This window comes from Cyclopterus lumpus, chromosome 16 (genome assembly GCF_009769545.1).
Source record: "Cyclopterus lumpus isolate fCycLum1 chromosome 16, fCycLum1.pri, whole genome shotgun sequence".
In the NCBI taxonomy this organism is placed as follows: Eukaryota; Metazoa; Chordata; class Actinopteri; order Perciformes; family Cyclopteridae; genus Cyclopterus; species Cyclopterus lumpus.
This window is the reverse complement of record NC_046981.1, coordinates 12,734,067-12,753,679: the sequence shown is the minus strand read 5'-3', so window position 1 is coordinate 12,753,679 and position 19,613 is coordinate 12,734,067. Positions and strand designations below refer to the sequence as shown.

Sequence of the window (19,613 nt, the reverse complement as noted above, 5' to 3'; positions counted from 1 at the left end):
CCACATGCACCACCACGTGCACTGCGTGTTCACAGACTGGAGCATACCTCAGGGACTGACTGCAGCTCTGGAATGTTTAAGGTGGGGTATCAAGTCCTACTATACAACACTGCATCTAAAATGATGCAATCAGAGTTTTCTTTACAAGATTACAGTAACCTGCACACATTGTTTTATTTAACATAGCCTGTGGAGCATGTTGTCAGCAGAATGTGTGAATGAAACCCGACACCATTTAACTATAAACAAAAACTTTTAGTGATCTGAAATAACATTTTACATTGTATTCTCTGACGCACACAATTTGATAGGAGCAAAAAAATACATTTCAATTAACATGACATCGCTTTGATTTTTGACAAGTTGTTAAACAACAAAAAACAGTAGAAGTTAAAATGACAAAGCTGCGTCTAACGAGCAAAGATGATGTAACATTTGTAAAATCTGAATCACACTAAAACAGCTTTAATGGACTGCAGTATTAATGCATTCCAAGTCTGAGATAGTGTTTGGACAATGACAAACAGACAAAGAAAAGCAGTGTTTGTGCAGGACCCACCTAGTTGCAGTCACAGTTTATAGATAGCTTGGCTGTATATTCAAAGAATAATCAGCCTCCAGCTTGAAACTTCTTAAAAAGCAAAGTCTCCTATCATTCCAGTGGCAGCGGATTATTATTTTTATTTTTTTTAAAGCTTACAAACTCTTGTTTTGTCACAGATTTATTTCTTAACATAATTTTGGAAAACCACATTCATTTGGGAGATATTTTTAACAGTGATATTGCAATGAAGCAAAAGTCCACAGGGGGGAGCTAAGCCCTCCTTTTGTTTTGAAATGAGCTAATACGCTAGAAATACGGAAAATACATTCAGTCCCATTCTGTCTTTCGCTCTCTCACATACAGATGTACAAACCTTCCATCACTTGCTTATAAATACATCTTAAACACACACCGGCTCTCACTCATTAGGGATGTCAATGACCAGTTCAGCCTCGTCTCCCTCCCCTCTGTCTTCATCCCCTCTGTCGCTGTCTCCATCGCTCTCTCCCTCCTCCTCAGCTGCATCTCCACTCAGCATCTGCCTGGGAACCCAGCTGAAGGGGCCGCTGCCTGCCGGAGGGGCCGCAGGGGCTGATGGGTAATTAGCTGCCATTGCGGCAACAACCTGAGAGAAATTTGAAATAAAGCCAACGTGTTAGGAATGACAAAAGGATTGGCGATGTGATGAAGGAATGTGGGGTATGGCTGGACGGCATCACAACTGTACAACAATTAATTCAGGACAAAGCATGCAGCAAGTACATAAACTTAACGACCAGAGGGTCATTTCAGCATAGTGCCAAACTTAAATGTCCTCAAATGTCAACATCATAGGTAATATTGAATAAAGTTGTGTACACTGTATTCCTGTCAACAACATTGTGCAAAAAAGTCAAATTCTCAATATTGAGTTTTTTGGACTAAGAACATAATAGTAGACATATTATTTCCTCTTTCTAATGTAAATGTGCTGCAAACCAAATATAAACTGTAAATGGCCTAATGTACCATCAAATATAAATGGCACATTCATATGAAGGATGTCAAAAGTAAGCGGCATATCTGCATTATTATTATTTTCCCCCTTTTCTCTCTCACCTTCCCCGTTGTGTCTCTCTTGTTTTTAGGCGTCTTTGTTTTTCTCTCTTTCTTCATTCGCTCAGCTGGGGGAGCCAAATACTCTGGTGGGAAGGGCATCTGCCCAACACACATGCAGGCCCCAAATGGCCAAATGACCACATGCACACAGGCATAAGCCATTTACAAGACAAACAGACGCACACAAAAAACATACACAGAAGAATGAACAATGCAAGGACAATGAAGCTATAATAAGCATCAAACAAACAACTGAACAAATAAAGAGATAAAACAAACTCGTGGATAAAATGACAAAATAATCAAATTGTATAAACAATGCCAAATCAAAACAGGGATTATGTTTGCTGACGAGGAGATGACGGAGGCAGTCAGGCAAATGTTGCCGACTCAGAGAAAAGAAAGGGAAATGGAAACTCACGGTGTTGAGGTAGGGTCCAGAGCCTGATGACTGCAGGGGATTTATACCGGGACGGGACAGCAGGGACAGATGAGGGGAGGATGATGAGGGAAGACACGACCCAGGACTATTTCTTCGCCTGAAAAACAAGAGGACCAGAGAAATTAATAGAAACTCATTCAGAGCTTAAAATGTTTTCCCCGCATTGGTTCATTTGGTTCAATGGGTAACGGCAAGAAAATGTTTTCCCGAGCGGATACATCTGAAAGTGGCAGCCTCATGTTTTAGTGCGGCCATGAAAATAAGAGATGACGCCGATTACTTTTTTGCTCCGTCTCGTTCTCGTTCCCTCTCCCTGGGGCCGTCTCCTTCACTGTTGTCTGAAGAAACTGTCGCTTCCGAGTCTGCAACAGAAGACAAGCAAACCTGAACCAACGCTGGAGTCGATTGTTTGAGATAGAAATGACAGTTTGCCCCAGTGATACAGACTCAATGGTTTGACAGTTTGCCCCAGTGATACAGACTCAATGGTTTGACAGTTTGCCCCAGTGATACAGACTCAATGGTTTGACAGTTTGCCCCAGTGATACAGACTCAATGGTTTGACAGTTTGCCCCAGTGATACAGACTCAATGGTTTGACAGTTTGCCCCAGTGATACAGACTCAATAGTTTGACAGTGTGCCCCAGTGATACAGACTCAATGGTTTGACAGTTTGCCCCAGTGATACAGACTCAATGGTTTGACAGTTTGCCCCAGTGATACAGACTCAATAGTTTGACAGTTTGCCCCAGTGATACAGACTCAATGGTTTGACAGTTTGCCCCAGTGATACAGACTCAATAGTTTGACAGTGTGCCCCAGTGATACAGACTCAATGGTTTGACAGTTTGCCCCAGTGATACAGACTCAATAGTTTGACAGTTTGCCCCAGTGATACAGACTCAATGGTTTGACAGTGTGCCCCAGTGATACAGACTCAATGGTTTGACAGTGTGCCCCAGTGATACAGACTCAATGGTTTGACAGTTTGCCCCAGTGATACAGACTCAATAGTTTGACAGTGTGCCCCAGTGATACAGACTCAATGGTTTGACAGTGTGCCCCAGTGATACAGACTCAATGGTTTGACAGTGTGCCCCAGTGATACAGACTCAATAGTTTGACAGTGTGCCCCAGTGATACAGACTCAATGGTTTGACAGTGTGCCCCAGTGATACAGACTCAATGGTTTGACAGTTTGCCCCAGTGATACAGACTCAATGGTTTGACAGTGTGCCCCAGTGATACAGACTCAATGGTTTCAGAGGTGTCATAACTACCGGAGGAGTCTTCATCCACCCTCTCATACTGCAGCAGTCTGTCCAGAAGGAAGCTAGAAAACAAGTAAATGGCATTGCGGTGTTACACATGTTATCACGTGATGTTTAACTTCCACACATCTCCGTGTGAACTCACCTTTTGTCTCTGGACACTTTGAGAAGCTTTCTCTGCGACCTCCTCAGCTCCTCCTGAAAGCATTCCTGCTCCTGTGGAAAAAGAAACGCAGACACGTGTATGTTTTAGTAAAGTGCTGGAAGATGAGGACGAACTGACACTTAATAATAATAATAATAATAATAATAATAATAATAATAATAATAATGCATTGAATTTATATAGCGCTTTTCATGATACTTAAAGACACTTCACATAATAACATCCTAAAAGCTAAAAATAAATAAATAAGCAAAACTAAAATACAGGTAAAACAAATAGGGACTTTTCAGACTCTGAATCATTCTACTCACGTAAACGAGAAATTTTAATTTTCGTTTGAGGTTTTTGTATTTCCGCTTGTAGTCGACTTCGACGTCAGCTTGGCCGTTCATTTCTGAAACAAAACGTGCACGACGAAACACTGAAATCTGCCGTCTGTTGTAGTCGTTACAGTCGAAGTTACATCCTGAAGTAACTCGTCTGTGAACCGACACCAGACACACGAAGGTACCTGTATGCTATGCTAAGCTAAGCAGTAGCTTTCCTAGAGAGCTCACGAGAGCTGCCGGTCTCACAGGCCCCAAACATATACAACCGGATGTATTTAAAATAGGCACGTCATATAAAAACATGCTTTCGGTGTATCACAAGGTTATCTTCTCCTTGAACCCCGCGTGGTACCTCTTGATTGAGTCGGTCTGTTCGACATGCTTTTGTTTACTTCCGTGACGTCGTCGTTTTCTTCTTCTTCTCGGGTTTTAATGGTAGCCACCGTATTGGGTGCATTACCGCCCCCCTCTGTTGCTCATGTGCATCACGGATTAAATCTCATACTCACTAATTCTGTTTGGATTATTTGTCTGTTCGAATAAAATACATTCCGCTGTTATTTTATTTATTACATATTTAAAATATCGAATTCCAACCTTCTGGAAATCTTCTTGAATATGTTGCCTTTCTTATTCAATATTTACAATTCATTGGACTAAACGACGCAGGACGCAGGATATGTTTTAATTTTAAATTGTTCATATAAATAAATAAAATAAAATATAAATATGAATGTTTGTATGAATAAAAATGTTTTTTCTTGTTTCTTTAAGAGTGTCAATAACAGCTGTATTGTTTCGGATATATTTCTTTTTTAGAATTGCCGTGCATGCTTCCATGACTTCTTGCAGTGATCCTTTGTATTTTATTGAATCATCCTCTGCATGTCCCCTCTACCTGCCGAATACTGTAGTGCACCGAGTTTGCAGCTGTACCCCGGCTCAGCACAGTGACTTTCCACAACCCAGCACTATGAATTATAGATGAGGAATGTGGAGATGCTGCCTCAGTGCATATACCCATAGCCAGACCCCCCTGTGAGTCGAGGGGGAGACTGGCACAGACCAAGAAAGAAGTAGCGGTATAACAATTTGAGATTAGAGCCAAAGCAGATAAAAAAAGAACATCATCTTGGCTGTGCAGTGGGATGCAAATACTTAGTACTCCTATAGAGCGGAAGAGAACTGAAATGCTGTACATTGAGAAACAGGGCCCCCCTCAGACAATATGAAACCCAGCAGGGCACGGAAGACAAAACAAGCACTGAATCATCTCACACCCCTAAACATTAAGGGAGCCACCTTGCAAAAATAAACCTGCATTGTCACCCTTCCAGGCCAAACAACTGTGGATATGAAACGCAGTATCTGCCTCTTTCCACCGACAGATTCTTCTTTGATTCCAAAGAGACCGGCAGACAGAAATAGACTCTTGTGTGTCTACCGCCATAAATCGCTGTGCTGCCAGCCAAACAGCCAGCCACACGCCCTCCTGGCAGCTAAAGTCATCTGCCTCCTTTCCACCCTTCCACTCTCTCCTCTGCGCTCAATGGATCCATATATTCTCAAGGCAGGCTGTGGACACTGATCTGTGCTTGTCAATACAATTTCTTCTGTTAATTTGCTCCTTGCATGTACGTCCTATTTGCTCTATTAGTATGTACTCTGGCATGTGTGTTTTCCCTCTCTCTCTCTCTCTCTCTGTCTCCCTTTCTCCCCCTGTCCTTCTTTGCATTGTTGTGTCCTCACATTTCAAATGTGTCCCTCCCTCTTCCTACGTCTATCACCTTTATTGCACTTTTCTCAAGAGTCTTCTCAATTTCTGTTTTGTCCAATTTGAAGAATCTGGAATGTACCAAAACCAAACCAAAGACACCAACAACAACTGCAACGAAGGCCTTCTCAGTGATCACAAGGCAAGCTCCATGTTTTATGTTATTCACCTGTTGCATTTAGAACAGCTGACACTGGACACGTTGTCTCTTATAATGTGACTGTGTTCATATATTTTATGGGCAAAGAAAGTTTATTTAATCATTAGCAATTCTATTCCATGTGCATTTTTTCTCTAATTCTCTGTCTCCTTTGTGTGTGTGTGTGTGTGCGTGTGTTTGTGTGTGTGTGTTGCAGAGAAAGCTTATCCAGGCTATTAAAAGAATCAAGCACGAGGTAGATGAGTGCAGCGATGAAGAGAGAGAGACGTACATAGAGTCTCTGAATGTAGAGGTACTGTTGCTGCATTATTAATCCTTGTATTTTTCAAAAATACACCCCTTTAATAGTGATTCCAGTTTAACACAGACTAAATGAGTATATATTAATAACAATTACACTGAAGCCAATTTGGAATCGACTATCCATATGGTCAAACGTATAGGCTGAATTGATAATCGTTCATCTTTACTCTCCGTCTTTCAGAACAGGTTTGAAGACCTGGAACGAGAAATCGGAGCAGAGTTTCAGAACCTCCATCGTTTCCTGGATGAGGAGGAGTGTAAGGACCTGGAGCGACTGAGGAGGGAGAGACAGAAACAACTGAAGCAACTGAAGGAAAGAGAGAAGAAAATAGCAGCGCAAGGGAGAGACCTGGAGAGAGCAATCGCAGTGCTGAACCACAAACTGACTGAAGAGAACAGCCCTAAACTGCTCACAGTGAGGAAGCGCTTTTATCTAGAAAAAAATGAATCAACGTGAAGAGATATCATCTGACTATAGCACTTCCGTTTGGCTGACACTGTAACTACACAAAGTGGTGATGGGGCGATTTAAATGTGGACCCAGAGTGAGCTAATGTGTGAACGAGGACGGAGGGGGGAGGTGGAAAAATACTTTGGACTCCCTTTATAAAACATTCTGGAAACTTCTTTGCACAGCAGCAGAGACACATGTGTTTCCAGGGTCACTGTGAGCATTCCCCTTGGCCCGGGTCAATACTTTACTTACCTTACCCGTGACTTGTCAAAATAACTGTCTATAATTGCTCCTCGTGTTTAGCCTCCTTTGAGCTCAGCGCTGCTGGGAAACAATGTGACTGTGCAGGTTTACATCAAAGGGGCCCAATCCCACAGCTGCAGTGCAGCCCTGTTAGCTATCCTGCCCCTCTCCGTCGGCACTCATTTGATCAATTATAGACATTGATTGGTTGAACTGTTGACTTTCCTAGTTTTGAAAGTCAGAATCAATTTCTCATTTAAAAGTGAAAGGACAAAAGGAAGTTGGCACATTAGTCAGCAACTATGAATGGGCAGCACAAGGCACACACTGTTGTTTTAATTGCTGTACACTAGTGTTTTATCACATTTGCTTAAATGTTTCTCTCATTGCAGGAAATTCAAGATCTCATAAAAAGGCAGGTTTTCTTAACAAAACAGTTTTTTTCTCCACTGTCTTCCCCCACATCTCATTTTGCATTGTTTAACATTTCCTCTCATATCTGTTCAACCAATCTGTCTCCATAATAATATTCTACCATTCATCATCCAGTCCTCCCCTCTTCACATCTTGTCCAAGCAGGTCTCAGGTCAGCTTTGTTCCTCCAGCAGAGGTGCACAGTGAGGTGCGCTCCGGACAGTTTGTGGGGCCCATCCAGTACAGGATATGGAAGCACATGAAAAGCTGCCTTTACCCAAGTATGTTCACATGTTATTCTATATATCACATGCAACACAAGAACCAAACTCACCTTATTTAATCTCTAATTGCCTACAGATATTACATCAATGACCATTGACCCTGAGACAGCCCACCCAAATCTGTCCCTGTCCCAGTCTTGCACTTCAGTATGGTACGAGGAGGACAAGGTCACCGAGGATTGCCAGGCCAACCCACAACGATTCCACTATTATTACTGTGCGTTGGGCCATCAGAGCTTCATGACAGGCCGACACTACTGGGAGGTGGAGGTTGGGCGAAAGACAGCGTGGCGGTTGGGTGTTGCACGAGAAGATGTCCCAAGAGGGGAGATGGATAGTACTGGCACCTCCAGTGGCTTCTGGACTCTGGCCCTGCGTGGCGGATCTGTCCAAGCCTGCACGGACCCAAAGCCCACCAAGGTCAACGTATCTCTCCGACTTGCCCGCATCGGTGTGTTCTTAGACTGCGAAAAGGAGGAGGTGTCTTTTTATAATGCGGTTACCATGGCGCCAATCTATACCTTTTCTATGGGAATGGTTGAGGTTCCTCTGTTCCCCTTCTATAATCCATGTGACGCAGATGATGGGAAGAACACGGCAGCCATTCAAATCTTTAACCCTTCACTATGATGAGGGGCCGCAGCGATTTCCAACACAAATTGTTATTATACGTACATTTAGAGCGGAAGTGATTAGAAAAAAATGATTGGTAAGTATTTTAAATATCGATAAATTGTTATTAGGAAGAATTATCAAACAAAGATATATGCTTTATTTTGATTTATGTGAATGGTTTGGGTTTGGAAATGTCAAGATGGACAAAACAAGTCATTTGATGACATTATCTTGGATTTTGGGGACATTTTATGGACACATTTATTAATTGGGAAAATAATTGACAGATTTAAAGACAAAGAAAATAATTGTTAGTTGCAGCCCTAATTATATGATGTACTTTCTGAAAAAACTGTTGCAAATAGAGAAAGTGCACACGGAAATACATGAAACATGGCTGTTACTATAACCACAAACATTTGTATCTGTGTTAAATGCAAATCTTCTTTTTCTGTGATTAATTTAGAGTTAATGGAAAATAAAGGTGATGTGAAAATTGTATGCTTCAATCTTGAGCAGATGTATTTGTAAAAAGAGTAAAACACAGGCCTGGAGCCTAGCAGGCGTTAACAGCATTATGATGTTACCTTTGGTCTGGTTATATATATCTCTGATGTCCCTGCTTAGCTATGATGTGTATTAGTGGGACGCGAGGCCTGAGGGGTGAGAATGTGACACGTCACATAAATGATGGCTGACAACGAGTGAGACGGCTCACTGACATAAAATAGACCGCTCCGAGACAGAACCGTCCTTCTGCAAGTTTGTTGCTCAGAGAAAAGGAAATCAAAGACAAGGGGACAGCAAATGTCATAATCGCTTGTTTATTCGTAGTATTCCTTTAGACATGAAATAAAGAAAAATCTATTTCCTTTACAAAACATCTGTGTGAAGTGTTGTGCAAAAAGGGAGTACAGAGAGAACATGTGAAGATGTTACACCACATCCAGGCCAGAACAGCAGAAGTAAACAGAGAAGATCGGGGCAGAGACAACTCACATAGTGCAAGAAGTGCCAGTGGTATTCAAAGTAGTGGTGTATTTGTTCGTGGGTTATCAGCGGTGAGTAATAACTCCAACCCCACTAGACTGAGCCTTCTTAAAGATGCTGGTAACGTGTAAACCAAAGGCTTGTCCTGTCTGCCTCTCTCACACCCGACTCACTCTGGAGTGGTATTACAACCACTGACATTATGCATGGAAATGCTGTTTTAGCAGTCTTACCACAACATAACCCTGAGCGTTACCAACACAAAGCTTTGTCCTTTATCTGCTGCTGTCATGAATTCACTCGTGTACTCCTAACTGTGCCACAGACTTGATTAATGTAATGGGAAAACACCCTCACTTACAAATAGAGCACACTCAGCACTCTTAATGCTACCCAACGTCATCTAGAAAACCTGGAAGTCAGACTTTTATTATCTCTTTCAATACATATCTGTCACATATCTCCTACACGTGAGCATATCATAGGCCAGTCAGTGGTGCAAATATCCTTCCTATTAATATCCTTCCTATTAAGAAAAAGGTGCCATTAGGAGTGTCTGCAAATGACAGAATACAGGCCAACTATCCAGTACACGTTGTAGGCACTAAACAAAGAGTCACTCAAATATCTCAAAGTTACAATATCGTTTCACAATATGTTGTGGCTTTAAACATTCACACTCATGACTTAAACACAGCACACGTTGCAAGACGATTTAAGCCGGCACATGAATACCTCACAACAGACGGATGAGCGCACAAGACGTGGAGCTGTGTGTCCTTCTGTACAAACGGCCGGTGCATAGATTCAACACGCACACACACTCGGTCGTAAATCATCACACTCATACATATGTGCACAAACGCTGAAACAGAAACAGCCCAAACACACAATGATGGCAACAGTAAAACATCACTCATCTGGTCACGCACACAGACACAACTTTAGGACAATAAAAGCCTGTTTTCATGTTGTGGGCATGCTGCAGTCAGTGCTTTAAGTGGCATAGGTTAAACATTGTAATACAATATGTAAATACTGTGAGAGGTGCCGTATGCTGTGAGTATAGTCAGGTTGGAATGCAATAAATGCAGATAATTGATCTAAAAAGATCTAATAAAGTCTCAATGGATTTTTACAATATTTGGTTCTTAAATTAGTTTAAGACGTTTGTGAATATTAGTCTATATAGTACTGTATGTGTATATATTTTATATTCTGGATTTAAGGTTGGTGAGAGATTTGAATTAGTTTTTGAAGTATAATACAATAACCATTCTATACACTAGAAACATTCAGCCTTAAGAGGGTTAAACCGGCGTACACATGCAATATTTACAAGGCTGGAATGTGTGTGTCTGTGTGTGTCTGTGTGTGTATGAAGAAAATTGGATTGTGGTTATTTCAGAAATCCAAGCTAGAAATGAGGCATACACCAGTCTTTTTATATTAAAATTCATGTGTAATACATCACGCCAGCTGATACTGTTTGTCCACTCAACATCAAAGCCTCTTAATTTGATCTCTTTCCTTTGGTTATATATTATATTCATTGATCTTAGTATCAAATCCGTCATCTGAACATATCTCCATATCATCTAGCTTTTTTAAATGCTGATGTTTCGCCTGATATTAATTTATTAAGACAGCAGAGCATCCAAGAAAGGCCAGGTGGTTGTAGATGCATCTACCTCTCACAATGTCTGTCAATTTCTACTTCTCTTCAAAATTATTTTTGTAGATTTCAGTGCACCAAACCTCTCATTGGTTTCTCAGTGGCCGGTTGAGACGTGCATTTTGTAACACTAAAATGTATCTGCACACCTCTGTTCCATTCACTTAGACTGATTTGTGTTGACTGAACATCCACATTGATGATGTCGTGACATCGATGGAGACCTCATTGCAGTATTTTGGAGCCATTTAAGATGCAAGGCATTAATGTTCAAGCTTTTGCCAACCTCCAGAAGACCAAAGACACAGAAGCTGTCAACTCAACCAAAAATATCTAGTTTGAACACAAAATCATGATCCTAACCTCTGTCGAAGCCCGTGTACTTAAGAAGTTAGAAATGATGCCCAGCAAAGGAGAGGAGAGGAAGGAGAGAAGGGGGGAGGATCAGTGAAGGAACAACGTACAAAAGGAACAAGGGAAGAAGAAGGATGAACGGAGGGATCATTAAAGGAAGAAAACGCAAGCATTTTCATGTAGGCAGATGTACAGCAGGAACATGGTGGTCCCATTAAGAGTTGCTGCTGGCGTGAGCTTGCTATTAAACTAAAGAAATAATGTGTTTTTATCGAGCCACGGGGAAATCCAGATCAAAGGCAGTAAAGTGGTTGATCCAGACTTGAGGGATCAGTCTGCAAAACACATTTAATCATCTGAGGTATCCACTGGGATGCTGAACCTCAATCTCAGAGACTATAAATAGTAGGGTTAGTATTATTAGTATGTGCTCTTGTGTGGGTAAAGTCACACTAAACAAATGTGTTTTTCTACATGTGATAATGCGTTGCAGATGTTACTGAAGCGCGAGCGTATGACACCCATACTTCAGCTATGTACAGTGTGTGATCAAGAGGGCTTTCATTTCCGTTTTGAAGATGTCCAATCAAAAGTGTTTTGAGATGACATTGGCTGAACATTGCATGCACTTTGTCTTTTCTATCCACATGCTGATAGAGGAACAAGCATTTTAATTGGAAGACAATTGGTAATTAAGTTCAAATAAGGAATTCTAGTATATTCCTGTTTTAAAGAAATGTTGTAACCCTTTCTGGGTGCCTGCCTATGTTAGAAAACACCTTATGTGGAGTTTTGTTTGTTTGGAAAATGTTGCAAAGGAATTCATTTGCAGTCCATTTTTCTATAACGTTACCATAACACTGCAAGTTGGACACAACTTCAATGTCTAACAATCAACAAGCCGCATTTGTTATGAGAAGTTTTTTTCGAATTAGAGCGTCTCAAAGGTTATGTGTTAGTTGGTGAGTGCGATACGGTTATCAAAGTATTACTGTGTTCAGGCTTTAGACATGTTAAATCAAAGTAGTGGCCCCAGTTTCAGTGGTTTCTTCATTATTTGGTGTGGGGGAGGGTGGATGGGGGGGGGGGGGGGGGGGGGTCGATTGTCTACAGTGGTAGACGGAGAAGATCTCTGGGGCTTTCCTCGGGTTATTGCGGGCGCAGTTCTCAAGTGGTGGTGGTTGAATCCTCAGCCACGGTGTCGTCTTTGCTCGCCTCCAGCGCAGCACCACTGGATTTCTGCTCTACTTCAGGGGTCTTCGGGGGAGCTACTTTTGGAGCTCCGATAACATCAGCGTGATCTGGGCTTGATTTGGAATCCGGGCCTGGCTCAGGTGTACCGTTGGTGATAGGCTCTGGAGTGGTTGGTTTCGGGGGCTCAGCTTTGGGTGTCAGAGCACTCTTACTTTCTGGTGTGGGAGTGGTGGCTTTAGGAGTAGCTGGTTTAGGCTCTGGGCTTGGGATGGGTACAGGCTTTGGATCAGCTGGACTCAGACCAGCCTTGGGCTCAGGGCTCGAGGCTGGGCTGAGCTTAACATCTGCTGGTTTGGGCACGTCCAACTGTGCTTCCACTGGCTGATCAGGGGTTTTCTTGGTCTCAGGTGCAGGGTAGGCTTTAGTTTGAGCTACTGGACTGGACTTAATTTCCGCAGCTGGAGGAGCGCTTGGCTTGGACTCAGCAGTGGCAGACTGTGGACTTGGTTTGGGTTCAGAGTCAACTGAGATGCTTACGGCCACAGAGTCAAGGTTTTGATCAGGGGCATCAGTGTCAGTGTCTAGAGGGAGGGCGGTGTTGAAGCCGACGCCAGAGTCACTGGTGTCTAGGTTACCGACGCCAACCTCTTTAGAGGAAACCTCCAGACCCTGGGTTTAACAAACAACAAGGTATGGCATGAATATGTTTATAGCGCCAACAAGAAGTGCTTTCCAGGAGACAAAAAAACATGTTTAGACAAGATAAAACAGACACACAAGGCAATAGAAAGGGAGCATATATATATATATATATATAGGATGTAAAAAGAGTAAACAAAGCTGAAGGTAATAATAAGAATTATAAAAATGAATTAAAAAGGAGAATAAACGTCGCAGCTCAGCTACAGTGCAGTGCAAGAATAAATAGGTCCAAAAATCAAATTGAATAAGAGGTAGTGGCAAACAGAAACGTTTCAGGCCTTGTTTTAAAAGAACTGAGATCTCAGGTCTTCTGGGAATTTGTTCAACATATTTGGGGCACAAAAAGTGCGTCTCTATTAATAGTTTTGACAGGGTACAGTAAGCAGGCCAGTCCCAGAAGACCTGAGAGGTCTGGAGGGATCATCACATAGCAGCAGATCAAAAAAACGTAGGTTTGGACTTAAACCATTCAGTGCTTTATAAACCAAGAGTAATAATATGAAATCAATTATTTGTTACACAGGAGGCCACTGCAAAGATCTGAGACCTGGACTGATGCGATCCACTTTCTTGATCTTAGTGAGGACTCTAGCAGCAGCGTTCTGAATAAGCTGCAGCTGTCTGAACGCAGAAAACAGTATGAAATGGAGACATCATTAAAACCTCTCAAAGACTCAGTTTTAAGAAAGAAATATTCCAAATCCTTACTTTAATATCCACCTCAGTGCTCTGAGATTTCTCTGTATTGTCTGCCTGGGAGTGCTTGGACTCCTCACTGAGTTTGGTGATGTTCTTGACCACCTGTGAAGATGCACACAGACAGAACATGTTCATTCATAATATCCGGACACACGTCATCATCATCATCTTCACATTGTCATTTGCATATTTGTCCCTCCGACCTGTCGGAAGGCCTCTCCTTCATCCTCTTTGCCAGAATTATTGGCGATCTTCTTCAAGGCAGCAGCCCTCTTGGCCCTCTTCTTCACTTTGATCAGGCAGGACAGCAGACAAACCAGCAGGAGGAAGACCAGCAGACCCAACAGGGAAATGATGGTCACATACAGTGACTCCAGCTTGTAGGCTGCAAGGTGGGAAAGGTGGAGAGAAAGATGAGAGTGGGAGAGTAAATGTTTCAACTGACCTGTTATTGACATCCTAAAATTCCAATGCATGAATACAAGAGACAAAAGAAAGGGATTATTCTTTTCTTTCTTAGCCACACAACGATTATTATGGTTTTAATACCATCCTTTAGCAGCAGCCATAACAATATGAACCTAATGTTTATTCAATGTTTCAACCTGTCCCATCCTTACGTTGTATTTCCAGGTAGATGCTGGACACAGTAAATCCCAGTATGTCAGTAATTTTGAACTGGCCCGCATCTGTACCCTTGATCTGATCCAGATAAACCCATGAACCCTCCGAAGAGAGACGGTCCTCAAGACCCAGCTCTGTTTGGGCCTAGAAAAGACAGACATCATACACTTAACTTTTAAAAATGAACCGCAAAGATACATACAACATTAAGGAATGATGCAATATTGAAAATGACGTAAACACCAACTATAAACGTTAAACTTTAGAGTTAAATTAAAGGCACACACTAGCAAAAGTCAAACTGGATTTGTCAGACATCCAATAGGTCTGTATATATATATATATATATAGTGCATAATTCTTAACCACAACAGTGGTGGGGCTAAAAAGAAATCAGTTACAGTGGTAAATTCCCCCTTGTCCAGCAGCAGACGGGGTGTGGGGTCATTATCCGGGCTGTAGTAGAGATGGACCAAGGAGCTGTTGAGTATCAGGTTGATCTTCAGTCTTTTACCGAATGGCAAGGTCTCAAAGTGTTGGTGCTCTGCGAAGGAGATTGACAGAGAAGGGACAATAAATACACCACAGCACTGTTTACAGCCCCACGGATCATCTAAAATACATTAGCCTGCTTGAGCCCATTAACGTTTGTGTCTTTAAAAAGCCATTATGTCGACAAAGAGCGGCGTAACATGTAGAAAAGGAAACAACAGCAGCATCCTGATGGAAGGTGTCGGCCGTTTAAAACAGGTCAAGCGTGGAAGAAGAAAAGATATCTGTCTTCATTTGGGCTCTCACCTCTGACGTTGAGACACTCTTTTCTTTGGATATTGCCTTCAGCGTCTCTGACAGTGTAGCTACCTTCATCTGCACCTGTGACAGCCCTGAGGGTGACGTGGCGCTCATTGACGCTGATTCGGCCCTGGTAGCCGTCCCTGGACATCCCTGTGCTGGTGAGCAGCACCAGAGCAGGTCTGTAGCAGGAGAAAGTCATAGAGGATGAACTCTCCTTAACCGTTGTCAGTAAGTCTGAGAGAGACTTTCTGTCGCAGTGCATGCACATCATAGTTGGAAAATGCCATCACCGATGGGTTAAAATGTCAGTGTCATTTGGCTGACTCTACCTAGATGTCAGGTTGGCCTCCACAGCACTGGGCCTGTACTCCAGGGTGATGGGAGGAGTCACCCCTAACAGCGGGACATGGTAGTTGTCTCCATATTTAATGATCTGCTCGTTGGAACAATCTAGAAGGTAAAAACAGGGTGGTTAACAGTTTGTTCTTGAGTAAATGGAAGCAACAAGAGGAAAAGAAATTGCATTCAAGTTGAAAGTTGGGAAGAAAAAGAGAGTTTATTCGCTTAAAGTGAAGGAAAGAATTAAGTTGAAGAGCGAAAAAGGACATATGGGAGTGAAGAAGAGGGAGGAAGAGGAAAAGGCTTGACAAAAAGGGGGACAGAGTGTCGAGAAAAGAGCACTGATCTAAAATTATCAGGGCAGCTGTAATGAAAGGGTAGGAATACAAACCAAATAGAGGGAAAGGCAGCAAAGACAAGATAAAGACAGGAAAACAGCAGGGAGGGAAGGAGAGAGGAGTGGGTTGGTGGTTAAAGAGCTGCATAATTACTGCCTGGCAGCTCCGGCATGCTCTAACACTCTTAGGAAACACACACACACACACACACACACACTCCATATGGCACATATTGCTACGCTACAGTTGCCTTTATCCACGCTGGGTTTGAGCCCACTGCCTCCTCCTCTCATGTTTGTGTGTGTGTCCAATCTCATCAGAGTCAACGCTGCTGCAACTTGTAACCCTCTGAGGACAACCAGGATGCAACTGAGAGCTTTATTTGGCTGCTAAAGCAGGAGAAAAGACAGCACCTACACCAGCACAACTCTGACTCTAGGTCAGTATTTTAGATACTCTACTTAAATATAAGTAACTATACCGCAATGTGAGCACACTCCATCATAAGTAAAAGTCCAGCATTGAGAGAGCATTGAAATATTATCAGTAAAAATGTATTTTAGGAATCAAAAGTATACAATGCAGAAAACAGCCCCCGAGTGTTATAGTATTAAATATCATATTATTGGATTATTATTGTCATAAAACCTACAAAATAACAATTAATTTAGCTGTAAATGTTGTCCAAAGTATCTAACATTTGAGTCATTAAGTTACATTCCAACACTGAAGTGACACATTTGAAACTAGAGTTGAAACGATAGACGATTAATATACATGTCCATCAATAATTAAATATTCTTTTAAGCAAATATGGCACTTTTTGGTTTTGGACCAGACAAGGCAAATATTGATGTCACAAAAAAAGATCTCTGCAAAATTGTGATTGACATTCTTCCCTGTTTTGTGACATTGTATTGACTCACCACTAAATTGATTTAATAAATGAAGATGAACTAGATTAATCAATAATGAAAATCTTTAATTGTACTTGATGGTATGATTTATAAAAAGAAAAACATCCCCAAATTAAAACACAATTTGTTTATTAAATTAAAGTTTCCAGCAAAGCAAAAACTCTAATTCTTTAAATAGAAAAAATATTATTTGGGATTTAAATTATATGTTGCTGGTCTGTACAGTGCAATTTAAAGTTGAATGAATGTATTTAAAAAAAAAACACTAATTTATGGTGACCATCTACAGTATTTAGTTTCGCAGATGAGGTCATCCAAAAGGTACCAAAATGAATTTGAATTTGATGAATTTGAGTCCATCAGATGTTAAATAAGAGCTTTGAATTGAAAGTCCAGTTCTGGCTGTGAGAGTGAACCATGTCAGTAGAGGCCGATGCTTCATTACCTTTCCTCATGTAGCACACACTCATTTTATCGCGTACCTCGGACAATAAGCGTAATGCGTCTGGTGTCCTCTGGCTTCTCTGGATTCTTCACGGTGTACACGCCCTCGTCTCCCTCACCCACAGCATCTATAATGAGGTGGCTGAGGTGGCGGTTGAGTTTGGCCCGACTGTTGACCACGATGCCGCCACGCATCAGGAACACATCGGCCATCCGCGGAGTCGTCCTGTTCCAAAACATGACCTCCAACGCGAGTGAGGGCAGCATGATGTGGAAATCCTCCCCGTAGAACAAGGTCATGGAGTCCTCATTAGCTGGATGATATGATGGACAAGGAGCAGAGGAGGAGTTGACAAACACATCAGAGGGCAAGTTCATAATTTATAATTGATGAGTGACACACTTAGAAAGAAATGTATGCACTGGTACATAAAGTCTTACCGTTCAGAGGCGCAGAAAGAGCTGTCAGAGAGGATGAGAGAAAATACAAGTATAAACTGATATTATGACTTTTTTTTTCTCTCTACTAAAATAAAGCAGTACTTTTGTTTTCTACACTTTTTTCCTCTTCTGGATTATCCAGCACATTTAAACTGAAATTAAAATGTTTAATAAAACAATGCTTCCTGAGCAATTCATACAGTGTTTTATGATCAGACATTCGTGGCAAAAGACCCAATTTCCATATTTACAGACCACTGCTAGAGGGAACAGCATCACACGTGTTTCTGAACTCACCTGTGGAGAGCAGAAAGCTGAATGCGATCACACTGACTGTCGCCATCTTGACTGATTGTTGTGTGCCTAGAAAGAAGAAAAGGAGGATGTGTGTGTGGGTCAACAGAGTGATGAAGCATCCACTGAGGCACACACAGTGAACTTCACACTCATGTAGAACATTGAAAGTGTTGCTTTTGATCGGAAGGGTCAGTTTGTCATTATACCAGATTTAGATTATTGTGACTCTTGAAGTACATTTAAATATTGGCTGAAAATACAATCACAACCTTCAGGCTCAAATCATACATGCAGATCACTCTCAAATTGCGTCAATTGTTCCTTGGGTCTAGGATGATCTCTGCACCCCCTATATTGGGAATACATATTTCCTGCTGACACATAAGCACAAACACTCACACACACCATCCAAACAGAGGTCAAACGAAAAAAGTATTATCTTCAGTTGACTGTTGAGAGAAAAACGGTAAAATAATGAATAGAAAAGCAACTGCAGCCAATAAAGAATACATTGACACATTATTCTGACGTGCTTCCTCATTCAGTGGTGTCACTGGCAGTATATTCTAAGGTATAAAATATTCCTCACAGTATAAATCTCTTTGTTACAGAGACTAAAAAAATTGATTTTGCAGCATTTTAAAGCATCACTGTTGCTTTAAAATGTCTTCAGGAAGACATCCAGAACAGAAAGGGGGAACAGCATCATTTCAACCAGCAGGTGTCTGCCGAATCCTGATTGATTGCAGCACCGAGGTGGATATTGATGATGTGAACGGCTCTCTTCTGCACTCGGACATCACAGGGAACACATCAAGGGGTTGAAGCAAAAGAAACTCTCCTGTGGTTTTCATTTACGAATCCCGGGAGTGGAGCCGGAGGAAACACCTGCAGTGCTCACGGTCAGAATGCGGCCAAGGTTATCTATATGCCACAAAAACGGTCCTTACTATGGGAAAGTATACAGCCTCATGATAATGAAATGAATACGCTTCATTATTCATACATTGCAGACGTCTTTCTGTCGTCTTCTCCTGTATACGTTTTTTTCAAGTGGATTGGTTTAAGAAATGCATTAGGCTATCGAATCGCAGTAAAAATCTAAAATAAAACTCCCTGAAGAGAATCTTGCAGTCCCTGTAAATTCAATTTAGAGCATGGAGGTTATTATTGGATTTCAGACGATAAAGAAACAGCCCGTGGTACAACTTTTGTTTAGAAATCAAATTACAGTGTCATAGTAACATGACACCTGCACTCAATTTAAAACCTGAACAAAGTTTTATGAGTCAACGTTAATGTTGTTAAAAATCCATAACAACCGGCATTTATGTCTTAAAGAGGCCCTTCCCTTTAAGTGTATGTGCATGTTTACCAGGGCCACCTGGCAGTGGATCACTGGCAAGGCTTGTCTATTGATTATGTGCCTGATTTTAAACTCAAAATAATTCATGAATCTTGAGATAATTAAAATCACGGGGGGGTTTGAGTGACGTCTCGGCTGAGTTCCCAACAGCAAATGTCCAAAACGAGAAGCGCTGCGGCGAGAACACATTTCCTCCACCACATTAACACGGCGTTAGAGAAGAAAACGTGATTAATTGCAACCCCGGGGGGGGGGGGGGGGGGGGGGGGGTTATGATGATGCGAACTGAGGCAACACATCAAGAGAGTTTGTGCAGAAGAGATTTTGCTGTGTTTTCCATT

At 41.8% G+C, this 19,613-nt stretch overlaps 2 protein-coding genes across 4 annotated transcripts; both read right to left on the bottom strand.

Annotated features, from left to right (window-relative positions):
- Positions 1-234: 234 nt before the first annotated feature.
- On the bottom strand, positions 235-4,275 carry ino80e (INO80 complex subunit E). 3 transcript variants are annotated; one of them, XM_034553861.1, is made up of 8 exons: positions 4,203-4,275; positions 3,833-3,915; positions 3,501-3,571; positions 3,365-3,417; positions 2,365-2,446; positions 2,064-2,181; positions 1,643-1,741; positions 235-1,169 (listed from the first exon to the last, which is right to left on the bottom strand). In XM_034553861.1, exons 1-8 carry the CDS (start codon positions 4,228-4,230, stop codon positions 963-965), a joined length of 741 nt encoding a protein of 246 aa, XP_034409752.1. In that variant the 5' UTR covers positions 4,231-4,275; the 3' UTR covers positions 235-962. The 3 variants fall into 3 exon arrangements, 2 of the variants coding, with proteins under 2 accessions (XP_034409752.1, XP_034409753.1); XM_034553862.1 differs by having other exon boundaries at positions 4,033-4,254; XR_004611238.1 differs by having other exon boundaries at positions 1,643-2,181.
- An 8,008-nt stretch (positions 4,276-12,283) lies between these two features.
- Positions 12,284-17,952, bottom strand: si:dkeyp-77h1.4. The gene is made up of 10 exons (XM_034554357.1): positions 17,907-17,952; positions 17,610-17,630; positions 17,207-17,482; positions 15,460-15,580; positions 15,134-15,309; positions 14,737-14,879; positions 14,332-14,479; positions 13,915-14,096; positions 13,721-13,813; positions 12,284-12,979 (listed from the first exon to the last, which is right to left on the bottom strand). Exons 1-10 carry the CDS (start codon positions 17,950-17,952, stop codon positions 12,284-12,286), a joined length of 1,902 nt encoding a protein of 633 aa, XP_034410248.1.
- Positions 17,953-19,613: the final 1,661 nt, after the last annotated feature.